This window comes from Bufo bufo, chromosome 7 (assembly GCF_905171765.1).
Source record: "Bufo bufo chromosome 7, aBufBuf1.1, whole genome shotgun sequence".
Classification (NCBI taxonomy): domain Eukaryota; kingdom Metazoa; phylum Chordata; class Amphibia; order Anura; family Bufonidae; genus Bufo; species Bufo bufo.
Window position 1 is genome coordinate 117,761,107 of NC_053395.1, and position 20,126 is coordinate 117,781,232.

Consider the following 20,126-nt stretch of genomic DNA (forward strand, 5'->3'; position numbering starts at 1 on the left):
ATTACTTTGATATCTTTGAAAAGGAGGGAACCATCTATTTCTAAACTCCTTCTGGTTGTTTGGGTTCTTTTTAGCAACTTTTGGGCCCTTATTTCCATCTGACCTAGGCTGAATTTTATTTGGCTGGGAAGGCCTAGGAGTTTTCACCACCTCAGCATAACTCCTTTTTGGGCTCTCAAATTTTCCCTGATCTCTTTTTATTTTAGTTTCAGCTATTTCCTCACTCGCTCTTTAAAATTTCCTATCAGGAGACTCATCACAATTTTGTATCGCAGTATACAGAGTTGTACTCTCGGTGAGTAACCAATCCAGAGTCTTTCTGGGATGGTAATACCTGGCCAAATTTTTATTTTATTTTATTGGGCAAAGCGTCATAAAATAACTGGATGAATTCATGACTTTCAAAATTGGGATCTTTTTCGGACAAACTATAAGCATTTTTAAGGACTGACAAAAATTCCCTGGGACTTTGATTAGGTCTACATTTCAGGGTAAATAAGGCCCTCCTTGCAGCAGTAACCGACTTATAAGGACCAAATTCAGTTTTTATTTCTGCGACCACTTCTGACCAAGAATCCCTACCCATATCTCTAAGGGAGTTAAAGAAATACCGTTGTTTTGGTTTGAATACCCAGGTAATAAATTCAAGTTTCTGTATGTCGTGTTCTAAATGTAAAGTTTTCATGGCCTCCTAATTTGTTTCCAAATTACTTATTATGGAGGGTGATCCCTTTTTAGCAAATTGACCCACAGTTTCCTTGAGAAACTTGATCACTTTAGTAGTGTTTATCATTGGTTGAGAAGCTCTCTGTACTGAACTTTTAGAGGACCTAGGAGGTGAGATCAGTTTTAATTTAGGCCTCTTTCACACGGGCGTTGCTGAAAAATGCGCGGGTGCGTTGCGGGAACACCCGCGATTTTTCAGCGCGAGTGCAATACATTGTAATGCGTTTTGCACTCGCGTGAGAAAAATCGTGCGTGTTTGGTACCTAAACCCGAACTTCTTCACAGATGTTCGGGCTTGGGATCGGTGTTCTGTGGATTGTATTATTTTCCCTTATAACGTGGTTATAAGGGAAAATAATAGCATTCTGAATACAGAATGAAAAGTAAAATAGCACTGGAGGGGTTAAAAAAAATAAAAAATAATTTAACTCACCTTAATCCACTTGATAGCGCAGCCGGCATCTGCTTCTGTATTCTTTTCTTTAGGACCTGGCTAAAGGACCTTCGATGACGTCACTCCGGTCATCACATGGTACGTCACATGATCTTTTACCATGGTGAATCACCATGGTAAAAGATCATGTGACGTACCATGTGATGACCGGAGTGACGTCATCCCAGGTCCTTAAACTATAGTTAATGCTCTCCACAGGTCCTATACAGTAAAAGAGTCAGACGGAGATGCCGGGCATCGCGAGCAAGTGGATTAAGGTGAGTTAAATGATTTTTATTTTTTTTTAACCCGTCCAGCCCTGTTTTACTTAGCATTCTGTATTCAGAATGCTATTATTTTCCCTTATAACCATGTTATAAGGGAAAATAATAAGGTTCGGGTCTCCATCCCGATCGTCTCCTAGCAACCGTGCGTGAAAATCGCACCGCATCCGCACTTGCTTGCGGATGCTTGCGATTTTCACGCAACCCCATTCATTTCTATGGGGCCTGCGTTACGTGAAAAACGCACAAAGAGGAGCATGCTGCGATTTTCACGCAACGCAAAAGTGATGCGTGAAAATCACCGCTCGTGTGCACAGCCCCATAGAAATGAATGGGTCGGTATTCAGTGCGGGTGCAATGCGTTCACCTCCCGCATCGCATCCGCGCGGAATACTCGCTCGTGTGAAAGGGGCCTTAGGAAGAGAATGTTCTCTCAGAGACATTAGCTCTTCTCCTTTAAAGGGGTTGTCATATTTACTTTCTGCATCTGATTCCCCCCTGTAATATTTACCTTCACTCTGTTAGGATCCTTTGACTGTCTGAATTGTAAAGGGGCAAGATCTCGGTTATCTAACTCTGTTTGTTTGTAAATTTCTATTGTCCTGATACAACCTTTTACATTCCTCATCTAGATCCGCCATAGATAATTGATATTTAGACAGTTCATTAGTAGCTTGACTTAATTTCCATTCAAGAGTTTTTATTTTAGATCTCCTCAAGGTTTTGTCTAAAACAGTATCATTCCAAAGGGTTCACATACCTTTTCTTGAAACTGTATATAACACCCCTGCTTTAATGAACTTTATAGAAAGTATATTATTGGTATATAACACCCCTGGTTCAATCACTTTTTTGGGGGAAACTGGTATATTACACCAGTAGAAATTATTTGTTCCAATAGCGTTTGTCACTCTGTGTAGCTGCGGTAACGCAGCAAAACCGCAAACAAATGCTGCACTACCTAAATGCACTATATAGAAAGTATATTATTGGTATATAACACCGCTGCTTCAATCAGTTTTTTGGGGGGCAACTGGTAAATCACACCAGTATAAATTATTTGTTCAAATAGTGTTTTTCACTCTGTGTAGATGCGGTAACGCTGCAAAACCGCAGACAAATGCTGCACTACCTAAATGCACTATATAGAAAGTATATTATTTGTATATAACACCCCTGCTTCAATCACTTTTTTGGGGGGGCAACTGGTATATCACACCAGTAAAAACCGCACACAACTGCTGCACAATACAAATGCACTATAATATACTTTCTATGTTAGAAAGTATATTATAAGTATATCACACCCCTCAGTAAGTCACACCTATCGATAGCACACCTATACCAGTCCTTAAAAGGACTTTTGTGGCCTTATTTGCTAGCGTTTGGTGTCCCTAACAGTCTGTCCCTACTCCACACAGCAACTTCCCCTTACATTGGCAAAAGACTGAATATAAAATGGTGGCCAGATTGGGTTTATTTAAAAGGTAGGGGGTATGTCCATGTGCTGAAACGTCACAATTGGCTCAATATGGCGCCGGCAGACATCTCCATATGTTCGCCCATTCGGCGAACCGCAAGGCCATCTCTATTTGCACATACTCTACCCACACTGACCTCAACGTGTTACTGACTAGTCTATGAGTACTCCAAGAGGTACCAACATGTCACTTTACCTAAATTCATTATTATTTTTCTCTGAACATAGATTCATATTACCTTTCTTTTTTAGCATAGCGATAGCACATTGTGTTTATCAAGGGGGGTAGAGGTCTCCTGATTTAACCCCTTCAAGCTCCTATCAAGACTTGAAGGAGGCACTACATTGAAAAAGGAGAAATATGTGAACCCCCCGCCCGCCTTTATGTTACAGACTTAATTATAAAGTGTAGGACAGCTGCTTCCCCTGCAGCAGAATCAATGTTTTTTTTTTTTCTAATAACTTCCATGTAGTCCATTTTTCAATATTTCTTGACTAAACACTCTTATTTTAGTATTAAAAAAGTATGTCAGATATACATAGAAAAATAAGTGCAAGCAATATGTATTCCTTACAGGTGAGGAGCCTGGGTCACTTATTCTTAACTGGTTCTCCAAATCTCTGACTTTATATTTTAATTCTGTATTTTCAGTCTCTAGTTCCTGAATCTGCAATATAAGCACATACAACATTAAAAAACAAAACAGTCCATCATTTCATCCTGTAGGATTAATTCACTATATAATGAACTTAACGCCATTATTGAAATATTTATTAGAATCTCAATGAAGAAATTATAAAATTCATGGTAGTCAATGGCCCATATTCCACCTTCAAACCTGGACCTTACCTGACCCTCACACCACATATAAAAAGAATTGACACACATGCCTTTAAACTTCACTATTACAGTATTTGCAGAAATAGCTGAGCCTCTCCTTGACTTGATGGTTTAATTGAATGGGGCCTTTCATTTATCTACAGTATATGATAGGACTGGGCAGAACTTGTAAGTAATGCAAAACATTTACTGAACAACACAAAGCTGGTCGAGGTCCCAGGAAAAGTATATATACCAGTCCTGATGTAAATCTGACTACTTAACCACTTAAGGACCACAGGTTTATACCCCCCTAAAGACCAGGCCCTTTTTTACAAATCGGCACTCCACAACTTTAGCGGTTTATTGCTCGGTCATGCAACTTACCACCCAAATGAATTTTACCTCCTTTTCTTCTCACTAATAGAGCTTTCATTTGGTGGTATTTCATTGCTGCTGACATTTTTACTTTTTTTGTTATTAATCGAAATTTAACGTTTTTTTTGCAAAAAAATGACATTTTTCACTTTCAGTTGTAAAATTTTGCAAAAAAAACGAGATCCATATATAAATGTTGCTCTAAATGTATTGTTCTACATGTCTTTGATAAAAAAAAAATGTTTGGGTAAAAAAAAAAAATGGTTTGGGTAAAAGTTATAGCGTTTACAAACTATGGTACAAAAATGTGAATTTCCGCTTTTTGAAGCAGCTCTGACTTTCTGAGCACCTGTCATGTTTCCTGAGGTTCTACAATGCCCAGACAGTACAAACACCCCACAAATGACCCCATTTCGGAAAGTAGACACCCTAAGGTCTTCGCTGATGGGCATAGTGAGTTCATAGAACTTTTTATTTTTTGTCACAAGTTAGCGGAAAATGCTGATTTTTTATTTTATTTTTTTTTCTTACAAAGTCTCATATTCCACTAACTTCTGACAAAAAATAAAAGCTTCCATGAACTCACTATGCCCATCAGCGAATACCTTGGGATGTCTTCTTTCAAAAATGGGGTCACTTGTGGGGTAGTTATACTGCCCTGGCATTCTAGGGGCCCAAATGTGTGGTAAGGAGTTTGAAATCAAATTCTGTAAAAAATGGCTGGTGAAATCCGAAAGGTGCTCTTTGGAATGTGGGCCCCTTTGCCCACCTAGGCTGCAAAAAAGTGTCACACATGTGGTATCTCCGTATTCAGGAGAAGTTGGGGAATGTGTTTTGGGGTGTCATTTTACATATACCCATGCTGGGTGAGAGAAATATCTTGGCAAAAGACAACTTTGTATAAAAAAATGGTAAAAGTTGTCTTTTGCCAAGATATTTCTCTCACCCAGCATGGGAATATGTAAAATGACACCCCAAAACACATTCCCCAACTTCTCCTGAATATGGAGATACCACATGTGTGACACTTTTTTGCAGCCTAGGTGGGCAAAGGGGCCCACATTCCAAAGAGCACCTTTCGGATTTCACCAGCCATTTTTTACAGAATTTGATTTCAAACTCCTTACCACACATTTGGGCCCCTAGAATGCCAGGGCAGTATAACTACCCCACAAGTGACCCCATTTTGGAAAGAAGACACCCCAAGGTATTCGCTAATGGGCATAGTGAGTTCTTGGAAGTTTTTATTTTTTGTCACAAGTTAGTGGAATATGAGACTTTGTAAGAAAAAAAAAATCATCATTTTCCACTAACTTGTGACAAAAAATAAAAACTTCCATGAACTCACTATGCCCATCAGCGAATACCTTGGGATGTCTTCTTTCCAAAATGAGGTCACTTGTGGGGTAGTTATACTGCCCTGGCATTCTAGGGGCCCAAATGTGTGGTAAGGAGTTTGAAATCAAATTCTGTAAAAAATGGCCAGTGAAATCCGAAAGGTGCTCTTTGGAATATGGGCCCCTTTGCCCACCTAGGCTGCAAAAAAGTGTCACACATGTGGTATCTCCGTATTCAGGAGAAGTTGGGGAATGTGTTTTGGGGTGTCATTTCACATATACCCATGCTGGGTGAGAGAAATATCTTGGCAAAAGACAACTTTGTATAAAAAAATGGTAAAAGTTGTCTTTTGCCAAGATATTTCTCTCACACAGCATGGGTATATGTAAAATGACACCCAAAAACACATTCCCCAACTTCTCCTGAATACGGAGATACCAGATGTGTGACACTTTTTTGCAGCCTAGGTGGGCAAAGGGGCCCATATTCCAAAGAGCACCTTTCGGATTTCACTGGTCATTTTTTACAGAATTTGATTTCAAACTCCTTACCACACATTTGGGCCCCTAGAATGCCAGGGCAGTATAACTACCCCACAAGTGACCCCATTTTGGAAAGAATACACCCCAAGGTATTCGCTGATGGGCATAGTGAGTTCGTGGAAGTTTTTATTTTTTGTCACAAGTTAGTGGAATATGAGACTTTGTAAGAAAAAAAAAAAAAATCATCATTTTCCACTAACTTGTGACAAAAAATAAAAAATTCTAGGAACTCGCCATGCCCCTCACGGAATACCTTGGGGTGTCTTCTTTCCAAAATGGGGTCACTTGTGACCCCATTTTCCAGGGGCCCTAATGTGTGGTAAGTAGGTAAATGACCTGTGAAATCCTAAAGGTGCTTTTTGGAATGTGGGCCCCTTTGCCCACCTAGGCTGCAAAAAAGTGTCACACATGTGGTATCGCCGTATTCAGGAGAATTTGGGGAATGTGTTTTGGGGTGTCATTTTACATATACCCATGCTGGGTGAGAGAAATATCTTGGCAAAAGACAACTTTTCCCATTTTTTTATACAAAGTTGGCATTTGACCAAGATATTTCTCTCACCCAGCATGGGTATATGTAAAATGACACCCCAAAACACATTCCCCAACTTCTCCTGAGTACGGCGATACCAGATGTGTGATACTTTTTTTGCAGCCTAGATGCGCAAAGGTGCCCAAATTCCTTTTAGGAGGGCATTTTTAGACATTTGGATACCAGACTTCTTCTCACGCTTTGGGGCCCCTAGAATGCCAGGGCAGTATAAATACCCCACATGTGACCCCATTTTGGAAAGAAGACACCCCAAGGTATTCAATGAGGGGCATGGCGAGTTCATAGAATTTTTTTTTTTTTGGCACAAGTTAGCGGAAATTGATATTTTTTATTTTTTTCTCACAAAGTCTCCCTTTCCGCTAACTTGGGACAAAAATTTCAATCTTTCATGGACTCAATATGCCCCTCACGGAATACCTGGGGGTGTCTTCTTTCCGAAATGGGGTCACATGTGGGGTATTTATACTGCCCTAGCATTCTAGGGGCCCTAAAGCGTGAGAAGAAGTCTGGAATATAAATGTCTAAAAAATTTTACGCATTTGGATTCCGTGAGGGGTATGGTGAGTTCATGTGAGATTTAATTTTTTGACACAAGTTAGTGGAATATGAGACTTTGTAAGAAAAAAATAATAATTTCCGCTAACTTGGGCCAAAAAAATGTCTGAATGGAGCCTGACAGGGGGGTGATCAATGACAGGGAGGTGATCAATGACAGGGGGGTGATCAATGACAGGGGGGGTGATCAATGACAGGGGGGGTGATCAGGGAGTCTATATGGGGTGATCACCCCCCTGTCATTGATCACCCCCCTATAAGGCTCCATTCAGATGTCCGTATGTGTTTTGCGGATCCGATCCATGTATCCGTGGATCCGTAAAAATCATACGGACATCTGAATGCAGCCTGACAGGGGGGGTGATCAATGACAGGGGGGTAATCAATGACAGGGGGGTGATCAGGGAGTCTATATGGGGTGATCACCACAGTCATTGATCACGCCCCTGTAAGGCTCCATTCAGACGTCCGTATGCGTTTTGCGGATCCGATCCATCTATCAGTGGATCTGTAAAAATCATGCGGACGTCTGAATGGAGCTTTGCAGGGGTGTGATCAATGACAGGGGGGTAATCAATGACAGGGGGGGTGATCAATGACAGGGGGGTGATCAATGACAGGGGGGTGATCAGGGAGTCTATATGGGGTGATCACCCCCCTGTCATTGATCACCCCCCTATAAGGCTCCATTCAGATGTCCGTATGTGTTTTGCGGATCCAATCCATCTATCAGTGGATCCATAAAAATCATGCGGACGTCTGAATGGAACTTTACAGGGGTGTGATCAATGACAGGGAGGTGATGAGGGAGTCTATATGGGGTGATCACCACAATCATTGATCACGCCCCTGTAAGGCTCCATTCAGACGTCCGTATGCGTTTTGCGGATCCGATCCATCTATCAGTGGATCCGTAAAAATCATGCGGACGTCTGAATGGAGCTTTACAGGGGTGTGATCAATGACAGGGGGGTAATCAATGACAGGGGGGTGATCAGGGAGTCTATAGGGGGTGATCACCACAGTCATTGATCACGCCCCTGTAAGGCTCCATTCAGACGTCCGTGTGCGTTTTGCGGATCCGATCCATCTATCAGTGGATCCGTAAAAATCATGCGGACGTCTGAATGGAGCTTTACAGGGGTGTGATCAATGACAGGGGGGTGATCAGGGAGTCTATATGGGGTGATCACCACAGTCATTGATCACACCCCTGTAAGGCTCCATTCAGACGTCCGTGTGCGTTTTGCGGATCCGATCCATCTATCAGTGGATCCGTAAAAATCATGCGGACGTCTGAATGGAACTTTACAGGGGTGTGATCAATGACAGGGGGGTGATGAGGGAGTCTATATGGGGTGATCACCACAGTCATTGATCACTCCCCTGTAAGGCTCCATTCAGACGTCCGTGTGCGTTTTGCGGATCCGATCCATCTATCAGTGGATCCGTAAAAATCATGCGGACGTCTGAATGGAGCTTTACAGCGGTGTGATCAATGACAGGGGGGTAATCAATGACAGGGGGGTGATCAGGGAGTCTATATGGGGTGATCAGGGGTGATCAGGGGCTAATAAGGGGTTAATAAGTGACGGGGGGGGGTGTAGTGTAGTGTAGTGGTGCTTGGTGCTACTTTACTGAGCTACCTGTGTCCTCTGGTGGTCGATCCAAACAAAGGGGACCACCAGAGGACCAGGTAGCAGGTATATTAGACGCTGTTATCAAAACAGCGTCTAATATACCTGTTAGGGGTTAAAAAAAACACATCTCCAGCCTGCCAGCGAACGATCGCCGCTGGCAGGCTGGAGATCAAATCTCTTACCTTCCGTTCCTGTGAGCGCGCGCGCCTGTGTGCGCGCGTTCACAGGAAATCTCGGCTCACGCGAGATGGCGCCATTTGGCGTTAGCGTAGCCTGGGGGAGCCGCCGCGATGACGCCTTTCGGCGTTAGCGTGGCGGCAAGCGGTTAAATACTAAGTATAAGGGCTCATGCACATGAACGTATTTTGTTGCGTTTCCGTTCAAATGCGGGAACCATTCACTTCAATGGGGCTTAAAAAAAATGAAAAACTCTCCATGTGCATTCCGTTTCCATATGTCCGCATGCCTATTCTGCGATAAAAATAGAACATTTCCTATTCTTGTCCATTTTGCGGACAAGGACATTCGTGGTTACAATGCATTTGCAAAAAAAATGGATGCAACACGGACATCACATCAATGTTATCCGATAATTTTGCTTATCCGTGTTTTTCGGATGGCAAAATACATACGGTCGTTTGCATGAGCCCTAAGTCTAAAGAAATGCTTTATCATTTGTTGAAAAAAATCTAATATATAAAGCTGAGTGTATGTGTGTGTATGTCCGCTAAAGGAATCCGTACCGTCGCATTTACAGTCACAAAATTTGGCACACAGGAACATCAGGTGTCTGGGAAGGTTTTAGACCAGGTCTCAGCTCTCTAGGACGTACCGTACCTGAGATATTCCCCAAAAATGCATTAGTTAATAGAAGCTTGGTCACATGACCCTTATCAGCCAATAGAAGCTCGCAGGTCCTCCAGCCTCCACATACAGTTTTACTTCAGGTTTCCATAACAACCCAGCCATTTATCTTCACTGCTGTAGGTCAGCTTTAAAGGAAATCTGTCACAAGGATAATTACTATTGAAGTAAAGCCATGGCCTAAGAGCACATAGTACTTTATTTTAAGATGTGCTTTTGTTCCAGCAATAGATGTTTTTATCCTCTGAAAATCCTGTTTATTTGGTATGCAAATTAGCCAGTAAGGTGCCCAGGCTCATCACTCTTGCAGAAAGGAGCCCAGACACGCCTCCTGCCACAATGTGTCCACCCTCAAAAGACTTAAAACCAGATGAGGTGGGAGGGAGGGTGACTGTCTTCCTGCAGCTTACACTCAGACAGCACAGTGCTGCTGTGTTAGGCTCCATTCAGACGTCCGTAGTGCATTGCGGATCTGCAAATTGCGGATCCGCAATACCCTCGGCCGGCACCCCCATAGAAATACCTATTCTTGTCCGCAATTGCGAACAAGAATAGGACATGCTCTATTTTTTTCCGGAGCTGCGTACCGGAAGATCGGGGCCGCGCTCCGGAAATATGAATGTGGACAGCACACTGTGTGCTGTCCGCATCTCTTCCGGCACCATAGAGAATGAATGGGTCCGCACCCATTCTGCATAACTGCGGAACGGATGCGGACCCATTCTATGGACGTGTGAATGGACCCTTAGAGTGATATGTTCAAAAGGACACGCCCCAGATCCGGTTAGGCCACGCCACCTCCCACTCCTCAGCCGACTGAGATTGAAAAAATGAAGTTAAAAATCAACTTCTAGGTCCTGCTAAGCCACGCCCATATCTGGTTAGGCCACGCCTGTCCACTCCTTAGCCGACAGGGATTGAAAAAATGAAGGTAAAAATCTACTTCTGTCAGCTGCAGAGGTGGGAGGGAGGGTGACTTTCTCCCTGCAGATCACACTCAGACAGTACAGTGCTGCTGTCTTAGAGTGAGCTGTTCAAAAGGACACGCCCCCAATCCAGTAAAGGCCACTGTTAAGGGTGCGGGCCCCTGTGGAGGTCACCGTCAAGGGGGTTGTATGCTCTGAAAGTCACAGTTAAAGGGGAAGGCTGCTGTAAAGGTCAAAGATAAGGGGGTGGGCTGCTGTGGAAGTCCAATTTTAAAGGACGGGGCACTGTGGGGGGTCAGTGTTAAGGGGTGGGGGGCTGTGGAGGTCACTGTTTTGGGGGTGGGTTACTGTAGATGTCACTGATATAGTGGATAGTGTTGATATCTTTTAACGACACACACAAACATTAAATTAAATAGATTAAATATACCCAAGCGAAGCCGGGTCCTTCAGCTAGTCTAATATATAAAGCTAGGGGTATGTGTGTGTGTGTGTGTATGTCTGCTAAAGAAATCCGCACAGTCGCATTTACAATCACGAAATTTGGCACACAGGTACATCAGGTGTCCGGGAAGGTTTTAGACCAGGTCTCAGCTCTCTAGGATGTACCCTTCCTGAGATATTCCCCAAAAAATGGATTAGCCAATAGAAGCTTGGTCACATGACCCTTATCAGCCAATAGAAGCTTGCAGGTCCTCCAGTCTCCACACACACAGTTTTACACCAGGTTTCCATAACAACCCAGCCATTTTTCTTCACTGCTGTAGTAGAGCTTTAAAGGAAATCTGTCACTAGGATAATTGCTATTGAAGTAAAGCCATGGCCTAATAGCACTTAGTACCTTATTTCAACATGTGCCTTTGTTCCAGCAATAGATGTTTTTATCCTCAGAAAATCCAGTTTATTTGGTATGCAAATTAGCCAGTAAGGTGCCCAGAGGGGCATCACTCTTGAAGGAAGAAGCCCAGACACGCCTCCTGCCACAATGTGTCTACCCGCAAAAGACTTAAAACTCTGCCCCCAGGTCCATGCCCCTGATCCATTTAGGCAACGCCCCCTCCAACTCCTGAGCCAACGGGGATTGAAAAAATGAAGGTAAAAATCCACTTCTGTCAACTGAAGGGGAGGGAGGGTGACTTTCTCCCTGCAGCTTACACTCAGACAGAACAGTGCTGCTATATTACAGTGAGCTTTTCAAAAGGAACGTCCCTGATTCAGTAAAGGCCACTGTTAAGTGGACGGGCCCCTGTGAAAAGTCACTGTTAAAGGGGAAAACTGCTGTAAAGGTCAAAGTTAAGGGGGTGGACTGCTGTGGAGGTCCAATTTTAAGGGACGGGGCACTGTGTGGGGCGGGGGCGGTCAGTGTTAAGGGGTGGGGGGCTGTGGAGGTCACTGTTTTGGGGGCGGGGTGCTGTAGATGTCACTGTTATAGTGGATAGTGTTGATATCTTTTAACAACATACACAAACAATAAATGAAATAGGTTAAATATACCCGAGCGAAGCCGGGTCCTTCAGAAAGTTTCATATATTTATGTGTTTTCCAGAATACCTGCTTTCACACAGTTTCAATGGCCATCTTCCCAAGCAAAAATCACTCTGCAATTTTTTTGAATATAAGAGCATGACATTGAATCTTATAGATGGCCTTGCGGTTCGCCCGGCAGTCGTTTCGCGGCAAACTTTGCTCATTCCCGATTTGCCGAACATGCGAACAAATGGCGATATTCGCACGCGCCATATTTTTTTGCATAGCGCCAAACTTTTACCCATGACACATCCATCAGGTGGGACAGGACAGCCAATTGAGACTTTTTAGCCCATGGACACACCCCCAACCCTATAACAGAACCCGATCTGGCAGCCATTTTACATTATGTGTTTTGCCAGTGTAGGGAGAGGTTGCATTTTGGAGCAGGGACAGTTAGGGACATCAAACGCTAGCTAATATGGCCACAAAAGTCCTTTTAAGAACTGGTATAGATGTGCTATTGATAGGTGTGATATAGAGGGGTGTGATATACTTATAATATACGTTCTAACATAGAAATTATATTATAGTGTATTTGTATTGTGTAGCAGTTGTGTGCGGTTCTACTGCGATACCGCAGCTAGATAGAGGGACAAACGCTATTGGAGTAACTAATTGCAACAGATGTGATATACCTGTTGCTCCAAAAATAAAAATACTTGAGGACTGCAATACACCTTCTTTCACAAAATCCTGATTGAGGGGTGCTATATACCTGTTTCCGCCAAATACTGATTGAGGGGTGCTATATACCAGTTTCCACTAAATAATGATTGAGGGGTGGTATATACCCGTTTTCGCCAAATACTAATTGAGGGGTGGTATATACCCGTTTTCGCCAAATACTGATTGATGGGTGTCATATACCTTCTTCCACTAAATACTGATTGATGGGTGCTATTGCTATATACCTTCTTCCACCAAATACTGATTGACTGCTGCAATACACCTGCTTCCACAAAATTATGATTGAGGGGTGCCATATACCTGTTTCCACCAAACACTGATTGAGGGGTGTTATATACCTGTTTTTGCCAAATACTGATTGAGGGGTGCCATATACCTGTTTCTGCCAAATACTGATTAAGGGGTGCCATATACCCTCTTCCAAAAAATACTAATTGAGGGGTGCTATTGCTATATACCTTTTTTCACCAAATACTGATTGAGGTCTGCGATATACCTTTTTTTCACAAATACTGCTCTTCTCTACGGACTTAGGCAGAGGGTCATTAAGAAAATGACAGGCAGAGTAAGAGGCAGACCGTTCCACAGGGATGGTAGGGGTCGGGCTGGTGCACCAGGCTGGAGCCTAAGTGGAAAGTTGGAAAAGGCGCGTGCGATAACTTCAAAGGGCGCACCAGAGTTGGTTGAGTGGCTCACTCAGCCTTCCACTTCTGCACCCTCCTCATCCTCTGTATCTTCACTCTACTCACTCTCTTCTGTGTTCACTCCCAAAGACACCACCACCATAGCCCCTCCACTTGAGTCAGAGGAATTATTTTCCCATCCCTTCCCAGACCTTACCGATGCGCAGCCATTCTTGGCATCAGATGAGGAAGAGGAGGTAGCAACGACCGACACCCAGCGGTCTGACGACAGTACCCAGATCGGCCCAAGGAGGGTGGTCCCTGCTGTTGCTGCCTACTCCGAGATCTCGAATGTCAGTGGTGCTGAAGGTAACGATGATGACGTGTCGATGGACGTCATATGGGTGCCCACAAGAGAGGAAGATGAGGGGGGTTCGGGGGGAGAGATGGAGCAGCAATCTGATGAGTGCACTGAAACAGGGCAAAATGACACACGTACCGTGCATGGCACACGTCCTGAACTTAGTCGTGCAGCGATTCGTTGCCAAATAGCCCTGGGTCTAGGATGTCTTGCGGCAGGCCAGGAAAATCTCTGGCCATTTTAGAAGATCTTACAAGGCCATGGCTCGCCTTGCTGACGTTCAGTGGCGACACCACCTGCCCGTCAGATGTCTGATTTGTGACTGCCCAACGCGCTGGAACTCCACCTTGTATTTGCTTGATAGGCTGTTCTAGCAGAAATGTGCCGTTAACGACTACTTGTACAAACTCTGTGGCAGGACAGGTTCTGGGGAGCTTGGTTTTGTTCACCGCGCCAGTGGCTGCTGGAGCCATTTGATGAGATCACCAAACTGGTCAGTAGCAGCCAGGGCGCCATCAGTGACATCGTACCTTACGCCTTCTTTCTGGAGTGTGCATTGCGTAGTGTCATTAATCAAGCCGTCGAGAAGCGGGAGCTGGAAGATGAGGAAGTCACAATGCTGAATAAATCAACGTACTTAGACCCCCAGTACAAACACAAAATGGCTGACATGTTACCAGCATCACAGAAGGCTGTCAGAATGTAGCATTTTCAGTCCTTGCTGTGAGAGATGTTGCATTCTGTTGTTGCGGGCACTGGCAGAGGAATTTCTACCCACAGCGAAACAGGTGCGTGTACCAATCCTATCGTGCCTGCAAAAAGAGGGCAGTTTGAAGATGTGTTGGTCACTTCGGATATGAAATCATTCTTGCAGCCAACCAATAGTGATGTCGCGAACATAAAATTTTCCGTTCGCGAACGCCGAACGCAAATTTCTGCAAATGTTCGCGAACGGGCGATCCGGGCGAACCGCCATAGACTTCAATAGGCAGGCAAATTTTAAAACCCACAGGGACTCTTTCTAGCCACAGTGGTGATGGAAAAGTTGTTTCAAAGGGACTAACAGCTGGACTGTGGCATGCCGGAGGGGGATCCATGGCAAAACTCCCATGGAAAATTATGTAATTGACGCAGAGTTGGATTTTAATCCATAAAGGGCATAAATCACCTAACAATCCAATTTTTTTTGGAACAATGTGGTTTAAAACATCCAGTGTGTGTATACGATCAGGTATGATGTTGTATCGATCAGGTAGTGTAAGGGTTACGCCCGCTTCACAGACATTGACAGACCAAACTCCCCTTTTAATGCACCGCAAACAACCGCAAACAGTCCATTTGCACAACCGCAAACTCCCCATTTGTACAAGGTTGGATACCAAGCTAGCCATGTCCCGTTGATGTCATTGAAGGTTTCTTCCTCCACCCAGCCACGTACAACACCAAGGGTCCCCGAAAGGTGAATTGAATTGATTTTTCGAACGGGGAGATGGTTAAAAAAACGCTGGCTCCCTCCCCTTTGTTTGAATCCACGGTTACTGCATCTGTGCCATGCAATTTACTGCCCCACCCGATATGAGTGGTATTTTCTGTAGTTCTCTCTTCTCATCAGTTTAATCCCTGTTACGTCCCCAATCTGGGGTCAATTTATTAAATAGATTTTTCTAACGGGGAGATGGTTAAAAAAATGCTGGCTACCTCCCCTTTGTTTGAATCCACGCCACGGTCACTGCGTCTGCGCCGTGCAATTTAATGCTGGCTCCCTCCCCTTTTAATGCTGGCTCCCTCCCCTTTGTTTGAATCCACGCCACGGTCACTGCGTCTGCGCCGTGCAATTTACTGTCACACCCGATATGAGTGGTATTTTCTGTAGTTCTCTCTTCTCATCAGTTTAATCCCTGTTACGTCCCCAATCTGGGGTCCATTTATTAAATTGATTTTTCGAACGGGGAGATGGTTAAAAAAACTCTGGCTCCCTCCACTTTGTTTGAATCCACGCCACGGTCACTGCGTCTGCGCCGTGCAATTTACTCTCTCACCTGATATGAGTGGTATTTTCTGTAGTACTATTCTCATCAGTTTAATCCCTGTTACGTCCCATATCAGGGTGGGATTGCCTTTTGTGAAAAAAAATTTAGGCCGGGTACCTTCGACTGCCTTCACAGTGACAGACCAAACTCTGATACACCAAAATGAATTGATTTAAGGAACCGGGAGATGGAAAAAGCAGCTTGGTCGGTCCTCTTACTCCCAAGTTGGGGCACTGCGCGTGCACGGAGCAATGTGCTGTGACACCCTATACGAGTGGTGTCTTAACTAGTACTATTCCTATCAGTTTAATCCCTGTTACTTCCCCTATCCGGGGACGTGTGTTGAATTGATTAACCATTGTCGAATTAACGAACCATTACGACATCCTGGAATAATTTAGTTCTGAGCTTTGTACTTGCTTTGTATTGGAATTGATGGGGATTTTTTAAATTGTCTGCATTATTTATAATAAACTATTAAGAGACTTTATTATGATTTTTTTATTTTATGTATTAAAAACCCACCCATACAACTTTAAAAAAAAATATAAAAAAATGTATGTTTTTTCTATGAAAAATTATCCAGCCGATCGCTTTTGGTCTGATCATAATGAAGCAACGGCCTTATCATCTGGGGTGTGGCAACATTGCCAACACACTCATAGAGGTGATGATCGCTTCATTGTGATACGCAAGCCCCTTCACCACAACAAGGTAACAATCATGAAGGGGAATTGACACTTGTATGTGCCTTTTTTTTGTTTTGTTTTTGCAGCCACAGTGCAGCACCAGAGGCCAGAAAAATTTGGCATGTACACATGCCTGAAAAATAATGTTATTGTTGCAGCCGCTGTTGTAGCAGCGGCCAGAAAAATTGATGTTTTCAAGGCAGAAAGGTGACTAAAACATTGCGGCTTGAACCCTAGTTGGTGGCGGAGAATTCACGAAAGTCATCCGGTATGCAGACATTAAATACAGCAGCGTGGGGACCATTTTGAGGCCAAGGCATGTCATCAGGCCCTTTGTTAGTCAAACGTATCCCCCACTGTCAGTCCCTTCGGGATCCATGCCTCATTCATCTTAATGAAGGTGAGGTAATCAACACTTTTTTGACCGAGGCGACTTCTTTTGTCAGTGACAATGCCTCCTGCTGCACTGAAGGTCCTTTCTGACAGGACACTTGAAGCGGGGCAGGCCAGAAGTTCTATCGCAAACTGGGATAGCTCAGGCCACAGGTCAAGCCTGCACACCCAGTAGTCAAGGGGTTCATCGCTCCTCAGAGTGTCAATATCGGCAGTTAAGGCGAGGTAGTCTGCTACCTGTCGGTCGAGTCGTTCTCTAAGGCTGGATCCCGAAGGGCTGTGGCGATGTGTAGGACTGAAAAAGCTCTGCATATCCTCCATCAACAACACATCTGTAAAGCGTCCTGTCCTTGCCGCCGAGGTCGTGGTAGGAGGAGGATTACTTTCACCTCTTCCCCTGTTAGATTCCCGTTGTGCTGTGACATCCCCCTTATAAGCTGTGTAAAGCATATATTTTAGTTTTGTTTTGAACTGCTGCATCCTTTCTGACTTTCGGTAAGTTGGTAACATTTCCGCCACTTTCTGCTTATACCGGGGGTCTAGTAGCGTGGCCATCCAGTACAGGTCGTTCTCCTTCATCCTTTTTATACGAGGGTCACTCAACAGACATGACAGCATGAAAGACCCCATTTGCACATGGTTGGATGCCGAGCTACTCATTTCCCGTTCCTCGTCCTCACAGATGTCATTGACGGTCTGTTCTTCACCCCAGCCACGTACAACACCACGGGTCCCAGATAGGTGACAACAACGAGCACCCTGGGATGCCTGCTGTGGTTGGTCTTCCTCCTCCTCAAAGCCACATTCCTCCTCTGACTCCTCTTCCTCAGACTCCTCTTCCAGCGTTGCCGCAGGTCCAGCAAGCGATGATGACAAGGCTTTTTCTGGTGGTGATGGTGACCACAACTCTTCCTCTTCACGCTCATTTACAGCCTTATCCAGCATTCTTTGCAGGGAACGCTCCAGGAAGAAAACAAATGGGATGAGGTCGCTGATGGTGCCTTCGGTGCGACTGACTAGGTTTATCACCTCCAAGGACGCATGAGCCTACAAGCATTGCGCATGAGCGTCCAGTAATGTGGCAAAAAAATTCCCAGCTCCGCAGAGGCTGTCCTAGCACCCCGGTCATACAAATACTCGTTGACGGCTTTTTCTTGTTGGAGCAGGCGGTCGAACATTAGGAGTGTTGAATTCCAACGTGTCGGGCTGTCGCAAATCAAGCGCCTCACTGGCATGTTTCGGCGCTTAATGTCTGAAAAGTGCGCCATAGGCGTGTAGGAACGCCTGAAATGGCCACACACCTTCCTGGCCTGCTTGAGGACGTCCTGTAAGCCTGGGTACTTAGACACAAAGCGTTGTACTATGAGATTCAACACATGTGTCATGCACGGCACAGGTGACAACTTGCCCAAATTCAATGCCGCCAACAAATTGCTTCCATTGTCACACACCACTTTGCCGATCTCCAGTTGGTGCGGGGTCAGCCACTGATCCACCTGTACGTTCAGGGCGGACAGGAGTGCTGGTCTGGTATGGCTCTCTGCTTTCAGGCAAGTCAACCCCAAGACAGCGTGACACTGTCGTATCCGGGATGTGGAATAGCCCCTGGGGAGCTGGGGGGATTCAGTTGATGTGCAGCCAGACGCCGCAGCAGAAGAGGACTCAGCCGAGGAGTTTATGGAAGAGGATGGAGTAGGAGGAGTAGAGGAGGTGGCAGTAGGCCTGCCTGCAAGTCGTGGCGGTGTCACCAACTCCGCTGCAGAGACACGCATTCCATGCTTGTCAGCCGTCAGCAGGTTGACCCAATGCGCAGTGTAGGTGATATACCTGCCCTGACCGTGCTTTGTTGACCAGGTATCAGTGGTCAGATGGACCCTTGCCCCAACACTGTATGCCAGAGATGCAATGACTTCCTTTTCAATCACTGAGTAGCGGTTTGGGATTGCCTTTTTTTTTAAAATAATTCGTCCGGGTACCTTCCACTGTGGTGTCCCAATAGCGACACATTTTTTGAAGGCCTCAGACTCCACCAGCTGGTATGGTAAAAGCTGGCGGGCTAAGAGTTTCGTCAAGCCAGCTGTCAGACGCCGGGCAAGGGGGTGACTCTGGGACATTGGCTTCCTACGCTCAAACATTTCCTTTACAGACACCTGACTGTGGGCAGATGAGATGGAGCTGCTGAAGGTGAGAGTCAGAGTGGCGGGTGGTTGAGAGGGGGCAAGGAGGACAGCAGTGGTTGACGTGGCTGAAGATGCTGGACCAGGAGGAGGATGGTGGCTTTGAGCTTGTGTGCTGCTTCTACTCGTCATCATGTGTTGATCCCATAGGCGTTTGTGATGTGCGATCATGTGCCTTCGCAAAGCAGTTGTACCTAGGTGGGTGTTGGATTTCCCACGACTCAGTTTCTTTTGGCACAGGTTGCAAATGGCATCGCTGTTGTCAGAGGCAGACACACAAAAAAAATGCCACACTGCTGAGCTTTGCAATGACAGCATTCTGGTGGTGGCAGCAGCATGTGTTGATTGGCGTGCTGTCTGGCTGACCCCGGGTGCCGATACATGCTGTCTGACTGTGTCACTAGCTCCTTGCGACGACCTCCCCCTGCTTCCAACTCGTCTCCTCCTTCACTCTGTCTCCCCTTCTGAACTTTCCCCCTCTTCTTCTTCTCTTCGAGCAGGCACCCACGTGGCATCCACGGACACATCGTCATCATCAACCACTTCACTTGTATCTGACACCTCAGCAAAGGAAGCAGCAGCGGGTACAACATCATCATCATCACACTGTACGGTATAAGTGGAGGTCTAGCCACTTGCCAGTGGCCACAATACAGTCTGTGTGGGCCTGACACACACGGGCTTGCAACTGGGATTATATCACAGAAAAATATTAAATATAATTTTTTTTTATCTGCGAGGTATTTGTGAGTGAGTGACAGCCTGTAACGGTATAAGTGGAGGTCTAGCCACTAGCCAGTGGACACAATACAGTCTGTGTGGGCCTGACACACACAGGCTTGCAAATGGGATTATATCACAGAAAAATATTAAATATATATTTTTTTTTATCTGCGAGGTATTTGTGAGTGAGTGACACCCTGTAACGGTATGAGTGGAGGACTAGCCAGTGGACACAATACAGTCTGTGTGGGCCTGACACACACAGGCTTGCAAATGGGATTATATCACAGAAAAATATTAAATATAATTTTTTTTTTATCTGCGAGGTATTTGTGAGTGAGTGACACCCTGTAACGGTATAAGTGGAGGTCTAG

At 44.9% G+C, this 20,126-nt stretch overlaps 1 protein-coding gene across 3 annotated transcripts in view; it reads right to left on the bottom strand.

The window, feature by feature from the left end:
- The window catches only part of GULP1 (GULP PTB domain containing engulfment adaptor 1), a 729,290-nt gene that overhangs the window by 418,072 nt on the left and 291,092 nt on the right, over positions 1-20,126 (bottom strand). For all 3 annotated transcript variants that reach the window (XM_040440801.1, XM_040440803.1, XM_040440800.1), the window contains one exon: positions 3,499-3,591. In XM_040440801.1, coding sequence (XP_040296735.1) covers positions 3,499-3,591 — 93 coding nt within the window. The remainder of the gene's footprint in view (positions 1-3,498; positions 3,592-20,126) is intronic.